Here is an 8,280-nt window from a genome sequence, read left to right as displayed (position 1 = left end):
AAAAAAAAAGAAATTCCTGGAGAAAAAGAAGATTCATTGAAGACAAGAAACCGAACAGGAGAGCAGAACCCCGGGGTGAACAGGAGGGCATTTGCTGTGGCTTTGGTGTTTACAACTTCGTGGGGCAGAGGGGGAGGAAACAAAATGCAAGGTCTGCCCAAGGAAAAAGATTCTGGTGGGCAAACTTCACTCCATAAATCTGGGACCCAGTGAGCAAGGTCCCAACTGTTCATGGTAGACCAGGAATAGCCTCGCGACTAGTGAGGAAAACCAACTCTCTCGAATCTTGCAGCAGAATGAAGAAAGGTAAAAAGTGCCCCGAGAATTTGGAAGCTGACCCCCACGTGGGTCTGGAGCTCAAGCTGAAAGGACCTAGAGCGAAAAGGGCGCAATTTGACTACAAGAAAGTGGTTTTTGAAAGTGAAAAGTATTTCTCAGGGGCGATGAGTAACGAAATGGATACTCTTAAAAACTGAATTATTAACTTAGGAAACAGGCTCCAGGAATTATTTAAGGATACAGGGTAAATGTTTGCAGTTATGAAAAGAAAGTTAAGAGATGTAGAGACGAGATCAACATCCGTAAAAGAGGACTCCAGAGGCGGCAACGGTACACGAGAAAGAGAGTAGGACAAGAAATAATAAATGAACATTTCCTTGTTTTAAAGGAGGATGTTAGTGTTTGACTTTTAAAAAACCAAATGATAGACAATAACATTGATTAAAGTATTTGGGTTGTTTCTACCCTTTGTCCATTGTAAATAGTGCTGCTAAGAACATTCGTGTATAAGCTTTTGTTTGAACAACTGTTTTCATTTCTTTTGGGTGTATCCCTGGGAGTGGACTGCTTCATGGGTATTAGATTTCCATCTGGGGTGATGAGAAAGCTCTAGAACCAGATAACGGTGAAGGTTGTACAAGATTGTGAAAGTACTTAGTGCCACTGAATTGTACACTTTAAAATGGTGAATTTTATGTAAATGTTATATATATATTTTATGTTACACAAATGTTACGTTTACCACAATAAAAAAAGAAATTCTACAAAGGTTTAACTGCTTTTTCTAGGCTGGTTGTCTTCCTCTGGTCTGCTAATCGGGCTCCACACCGTACACAAAACCTGCACAAGCCTAATTAAGCCCCAGGAAGGTGCCTTTTGTGACTATGGTGTTTCTGAGACTCCACACACAGCCCCTGGGTTCCACCGGTTCACAGCCAGAGGCCTGTGTTGATAGGAAGTCGGTTTCTAGATGGAAAAATGGTGGTCGAGTAGTGCCACCCTCTGGCCACACTTTGTCTTATCGTGCTGGACAACAAAGGACCATGATGGTTAATTTTATGTGTCAACTTGGTTAGGCCACGGTGCCCAGCTGTTTGGCCAAATGCCAGGCGGGGTGTTGCTGTGAAGGTGTTTTTAGATGTGATTAATGTGTCAGCCAGTAGTCTTCAAGGAGAGCAGCTTCCTCGCCAACACGCAGGTGGGCCGCATCCAAGCAGTCGAAGGCTTTACAAGAAAAGATTGAGACCCCCGTGGGGAGAAGGAAGGAATTCTGCCTCCAGACTGTCTTCGGACTCAAGCTGCAACATCAACTCTGCCCTGGTCTCCAGCCTGCCTGCCCACCCTGCAGATTTCGGACTCGCCGGCCCCCCCAGTCACGTGAGTCAATTCCTTAAAGTAAATCTCTCTGTACATGTACATGTGTATATTCTATTGGTTCTTCCTCTCTGGAAAACCCCAGCTAATACAGACGTGATCTCCGCTCCTCACTTAGACACGTTCCACTGGGCTCACTGATGCTGGGTAGTGAACCGTGTGGGTGAGGGGTGGGAGCCGGTGAGGTTCTCTGAAGAAGATGTGATTCCCTGAGACTCCAGGGTGACAAGGGACCAGTTGAAAGGACTCAGGGAGGATTCGAGATGCGAACAGTGTTAGACCAGGGTAGAAAAGAAGGGCTAAAACTAAAAACCATCATTCTCAAGAGATAAAATTTCCACCAACAAAAGGAACTAGTTTTTCAGCAATATTTATAGGCAAGTCTACATCATAATGTTTTAAATTCTTACAACAACCCTGCAAGATGGGTGTCAATATTTCCACCTCATTGGTAGAGGACATACCTATGGGTGAGTCCTGGGATTATAAAACACAATTGTCCCCAAAGCTTATGGTGCTACAGACGAGGAAGCGACACATAGTGGAGTCTGGGCAGTAGATTCCACAATTCCTCCCGTTTGCTGCTTTCTTTTCTACTTAAATAAAGAAACACCTGGTAAAACTTCAAGGAGTAGGAAGAAGAAAAATGACTGAAGACAAAAAGTTAAGTAGCTATAGAAACACCTCGCCAAGCCCCTCCCTAGCTTTGTGTGTGTGCTTTGGCTCTTAGGATTTTTCCCAGATACACGATGATCTGTGGTCACATTGCAGAGCCGGGTCTGAGACCCTTTGCAACGTCTGGTCCTCTGCACCAGGGTCTCTGACCCAGACCCAGACCCTTCCCCCACCTGGTCCCCTCACTTTGTGTGTGTGTGTGTGTGTGTGTGTGTGTGTGTGTGTGTGTGCATATACACATATATATATATGGCATTATCTATCTACATACCTACCATCTATCTAACCTGTCCTCTGTCTAATCTATACATCTTATCATCTCTATCCATATATCCGTCTATCCACGTACTTACCTGCCATCCATCTAATCTACCTATCCTTTCTGTCTATCTCTCTAAACCATCTACTTGAAATGAGGCTTTTTGTTAATTGATCAGCAAAGAGTAGCAAAAGGAGTGGAGAATTATTTATAAGACACGCCCGAGTTCTAGTACTGGGTCTCCCGCTTACAGACTTCGTAAATGTCCCCTTCCCTGTCTGGAATAGGCTATTATTTGGTTAAAGAAAAGGAAGGGGCAGGGAGAAAATAATTCCTACCTTGAAGAGTTAGGCAAGGATGAAAAATACTGGCTTTAAAGCACTTGGTCTAGAAGCTGACGCACTGTGTGGGATAATGAGATTGTAGTTGTCATGATCATCGTCTCACCCGATATTCCACCCACGCCGTCTCCCTCTGTACCGGATCCCGTCAGTGTTCCTCAGCCCATGTTCCCCAGATCCTTTCACCACTTCTATGCATTCGAGATCATGATTCCTTTCACTTTCCAAAGGGAACACTTGCATCTCTTCACCGGGAAAGTGCCTGGGAGAATCCAAAATGCCTTGGAATTCAGAGGAAGCCCTTGACCAATGCCTGCTGTCTGTGGGAGTAGGACTGCCCTGGCCTCCTGCATTTGCGAACTTCTCTGTCTCCAGCACTGTTCTGCAGGATCGAGTGAAAGATACCATCTGAGGGACATGAACGGCTACCCTTGTTTGGTCTCTTTTCCTCCGAGTCCTTCTTCCCTACTCCCCTACAATGTCACTGTCACCTGATACTACCTAAGAGCCTGCTCCTGGCGGAACCGAATCCCAGGAACCCCCAAAGCAGCAGTTCTATCAGTGCATCTCTGTGGACTTATGAAAACAGGGCAGGAGCAGCAGTTTGTGGACTCCCAGGACCCCTCAGTGGAAGCAGAAAAACAAGCCTTGCCTCGTCCTTTCAAACCTCCCCTTTTCCAGCCTACAGTTTCTCTCACCCAGGAATTCACTAGAAGTGAGAAGTAAGCTGTTGCAAAACTACCCTCTGCATATGGCCCCACAACCAGCTGAACTGGGTCCACCATGAGATGTCCACATATCCTGGCAAAATTTTACATCACTGTTTACAAACTGCCAAAAATAGATTACAAAGCACTGCGCTATTGGAATCAGACCAATCCATGGGGTACAGCTTGGCGTGGGGCATAAATGAAGTCAAGGGCACCAGAAAGGAAGCCTGGTCTTGTGTCAAGGTTAGGTGGTAAAATCCATCCCAGTCTCTACACAGCAACTGGGTAAAGGTCTCTTTCTGGTGGCTTCGAGGCATGAAAATACAGGCTAGGGACATCATGCCCGTTCTTAAAGATACTTTATTCTGGCCGGGCGCGGTGGCTCAGGCCTGTAATCCTAGCACTCTGGGAGGCCGAGGCCGGAGGATTGCTTGAGCTCAGGAGTTTGAGACCAGCCTAAGCAAGAGCGAGATCCCATCTCTAGTAAAAATAGAAAGAAATTAGCCAAACAACTAAAAATAGCCGGGCATGGTGGCACATGCCTGTGGTCCCAGTTACCTGGGAGGCTGAGACAGGAAGATCTCTTGAGCCCAGGAGTTTGAGGTTGCTGTGAGCTAGGCTGACGCCACGGCACTCTAGCCCAAGCAAGAGAGTGAGACTCTTGTCTCAAAAAAAAAAAAAATGTTTAGAATTGTGGTGACATACATTTGAATTCAGAAAGTAAATTTCAAAAACTATAATACTGGCCCTCTTGTTTCAACAGGGGGTCTGTTTGCTGTTCTGCGGCGCATGTATTTTGCTCTTACTCTGTGAACCTATCTCATACTTCCTCAGTCAACTTTGTTTTACACTTGCCTTGCTTTTGGTGTGTCTGGTCATTCTTCGGCCAAGAGCACACCAAGAACTGAGGACAGAACAGGACACACAACTACGACTCAACGTCAAAGTGGTTCCATGGCGACATCTGAACCACTAGTGGGCCCAATCCAGACACTAAAACAAGACCCCAGACCATAATCAGAGCTCTCTTGTTACGACAGGGGGGTTTGCCATTTGCTGTTTGCCATTATGTGGCAAATGTTATCTTGGTCTTACTCTGTAAACCTATCTTGCCCTTCCTCAATAAACTTCGTTTCATCCTTGCAGAAAAAGAAATATAATATCCACTTGGATGGCTACAATTTTTTTTTTCGTGAGACAGAGTCTCACTCTGTTGCCCGGGCTAGAGTGCCGTGGCATCAGCCTGGCTCACAGCAACCTCAAACTCCTGGGCTCAAGCGATCCTTCTGCCTCAGCCTCCTGAGTAACGGGGACTACAGGCATGCACCACCATGCCCAGCTAATTTTTTCTATATATTTTTAGTTGTCCAGTTAATTTATTTGTATTTTTTTAGTAGAAACAAGGTCTCGCTCTTGCTCAGGCTGGTCTCGAACTCCTGAGCTCAAATGATTCTCCCACCTCAGCCTCCCAGAGTGCTAGGATTATAGGCGTGAGCCACTGCACCCGGCTGGGATGGCTACAATTTTAAAAAAGGAAATGTGTTGACAAGGGTGTGGAGATATTGGAACCCACACATATTACTGGTAGGAATAGAACAGGATACAGCCACAGTGGAAAACCATTTGACAGTTCCCCCAAAAGTTAAATACAAAGTTACCATATGTGCCAGCAATCCTACCCCTGGGTATACACCCAAGAGAATTAAAAGCAGGGACTCAGACACTTGGGTACCAACGTTCATAGCAGCAGTACTCGCATTAGCCAAAAGGTGTAGACGACTCAAACGCCCATCAACGGGTGCACAGATAAACAAGATGTGGTATATCCATACAGTGGGGTATTCTTCAGCCACGAGAAGAGATGAAGCGCTGACACATGCTACAATCCGGATGAACCTTGAAAATATTGTGCTAAGAGAAAGAAGCCAGTCACAGAAGATCACATATTATTAACATATAAACCCACTTATACAAAATGTCCAGACTAGGCAAAGCCGCAGGCATAAGACGCATATGAATGGTTGGCAGGGCCTGCTGGGTATTGGAGAATGGTGAGTGACAGCTTAATGGGAATCTCATTTTGGGGTGATGAGAATGTTCTGGAATTGTATAGTGGTGATGGTTACACACCTTGTGAATACACTAAATGCCACTGAATTGTACACTTTACAGGTTAATTTATGGAATGTGAATTATATATCAATAAAAAAGAAAAAGCAGTTGGGCACAGTGGCACGCACTTGTAATCCCAGCTACTCGAGAAGCTGAGGCAGGAGGATCACTTGAGCCCAGGAGGTCAAATCCAGCCTGGGCAACATAGTGGGACCTTGGCTCTAAAAAAAACAAAAATTTAAAAGAAAAAAATGATACAAAAGTTCAAAATAAAAAAGCTTCTCTTCTCTTTCACACCTCACTAGATCTTTTGCCTCATTTCCTTTTTTTTTTTTTTTTTTTAAGACAGGCCTCACTCTGTCTCCCAGGCTAGAGTACTATGGCATGATCACAACTCACAGCAACCTCAAACTCCTGGGCTCAAGATCCTCCTGCCTCAGCCTCCCAAAGTGCTGAGGTTACAGTCTGAGCCACTGTGCCCAGCCTCATTACTGATGTGTGCATGTTCCTCCACTCTATCAGATTTCATCTCTCTCTTGGAAAACATTTCTGGCATGAATTGTGTTCATAGTGCTGAATAGCAGGCATTTCCCAAGTCTACTAACATGGAATAAAAATGTTTCAAATAGCTATCTTGCAAGAACACGCCGGAGGATACTTTTTTAAAAGCTAATTATACCAGCCTAGGCTCTAACAACAATGTTTAACAATTTTGGCTCTTAGGAGTAGATTGAAGGAAGATTATGAGTTGCTGAAAGGAAGGATGATTAAGCATCTAGAGGACAATTTATATTGCAGTTGACCCTTGAGCAACACAGAATGAAGCTGCATAAGTCCACTTATATGCTGATTGTCTTCTGCTTCTGCCACCCCTGAGACAGCAAGACCAACCCCTCCTTTTCCTCCTTCTCCTCTTCCTCCTCAGCCTACTCAACCTGAAGAGGAAGAGCACGAAGACCTCTATGATGATCCACTTCCACCTAATGAATAGTAAATACATTTTCTCTTCCTTATGATTTTCTTAATAACATTTTCTTTTCTCTAGCTCACTTTATTGTAAGAATACAGTATATAATATAATATGTATAACATAGAAAATATGGGTTAATTGGCTATTTATGTTATCGGCAAGAATGTCAGTCAATAGCAGGCTATTAGTAGTTAAGTTTTGGGGGAGTCGAAAGTTATAAGTGAATTTTCAACTGCGTGGAGGTTCAGTGCCCCTAACCCCCACATTGCTCAAGGGTCAACTGTATACATTTGGCCATTAAAGTCTAGGTGAGCTCCTGTTTCAGCCTAATGCTACCCAAAGCTCTGATTTTTATGAGAACCTCTGAGGACAGAATCTTAGTTGGTTATTCATTGACAAGCAACATCAGTAGAAAAGAATTTAACATTCACCTGTTTTGGATCATTCATGTTCCCAAAGTACCTGCCCTGTATGTGTCCCAGTGCTACTGGAGTCCCCAGACCAGTCACACAAAAACTCACCCCCATCACTCCCCAAATTCCGCCTTTGTTTTCCGTTACGTAACATGGTGGACGACGTGCCTTGTGCCGTTTTACGCACCGGCGTTTCCAGAACCTGAAAGCACTTTAGAAGTCATCTCCTCACTGCCCCAGAAAGGCAGCAGTTCCCCCGATAACACTGAGAAAGGTTCTTCTTATGTGCTTTAAGCAAAGACAATCCCCCATCCCATGAGGCAGATGTAATCGGGAAAAGCATCTCCTTTCTAATTATCTTACCTTTTTTTATTGAGGGACCTCCAAGTTCATCATGTTTATCTAGAAAATAGGAGGCAAGAAAAGGATCACAGTGATTATATGGGAACCTTGAGAACATAAGTCCTCAAATCCTACTTAGGGACCTGATGCCCTCTTTGTTTTGTTTTGTTTTTTTATTTTTCTTTCAGGATATTATAAGAAAACAAACATTTTGGTTACATTTTATGTCTTTACCTCACCCAAGCGAGGATTAGAGGCATGCCCTTCCCCTCTACAATGCTCACCGCATCCATTAGTTGTGAGTTTATCCCCCCCTTCCCCCCACCAACCTCCTAATCCCTGGAGAATATTACTACCATGTGAGCACCATAGTGTTGATGAGTTAGTGCCAATTTGATGGCGAGTACATGTGGAGCCTATGCTTCCACTCTTGTGATACCTCACTTCGGATAATGGGGCTCAAGTTCAATTCAGGAGAATATAAGAGGTGCTAGATCGCTGTCATTTCTTATGATTGAGTAATATTCCATTGTACACATTTACCAAATTTTAATAATCCACTCATGAACTGACAGGCACTTGGGCTGTTCCCACATCCTTGCAATAGTGAATTGTGCTGCCATAAACATTCGGGTGCAGATGTCTTTATTATAGAATGTCTTTTATTCTTTTGGGTAGATGCCTAATAGTGCTATTGCTGGATCAAATGGTATTTCTATTTTTAGCTCTTTAAGGTATCTCTGAATTCTTTTCCACAGAGGTTGCACTAATTTTCAGTCCACTGGGGAAAAGAATTTCTTTTCAA

General features: G+C 44.0%; 1 protein-coding gene across 1 annotated transcript in view; it reads right to left on the bottom strand.

Annotated features, from left to right (window-relative positions):
- LOC105809497 (V-set and transmembrane domain-containing protein 1-like) overlaps positions 1-8,280 on the bottom strand; it is a 20,380-nt gene that overhangs the window by 3,821 nt on the left and 8,279 nt on the right. Inside the window, exon 4 of the mRNA XM_012643318.1 lies at positions 7,497-7,535. Within this exon, the coding sequence (XP_012498772.1) occupies positions 7,497-7,535 (39 nt within the window). The remainder of the gene's footprint in view (positions 1-7,496; positions 7,536-8,280) is intronic.

This window comes from Propithecus coquereli, unplaced genomic scaffold (assembly GCF_000956105.1).
Source record: "Propithecus coquereli isolate 6110/MARCELLA unplaced genomic scaffold, Pcoq_1.0 Scaffold196, whole genome shotgun sequence".
NCBI classification, from domain to species: domain Eukaryota; kingdom Metazoa; phylum Chordata; class Mammalia; order Primates; family Indriidae; genus Propithecus; species Propithecus coquereli.
The sequence above is the reverse complement of the archived record's forward strand: the minus strand, read 5'-3'. Positions and strand labels throughout refer to the sequence as shown.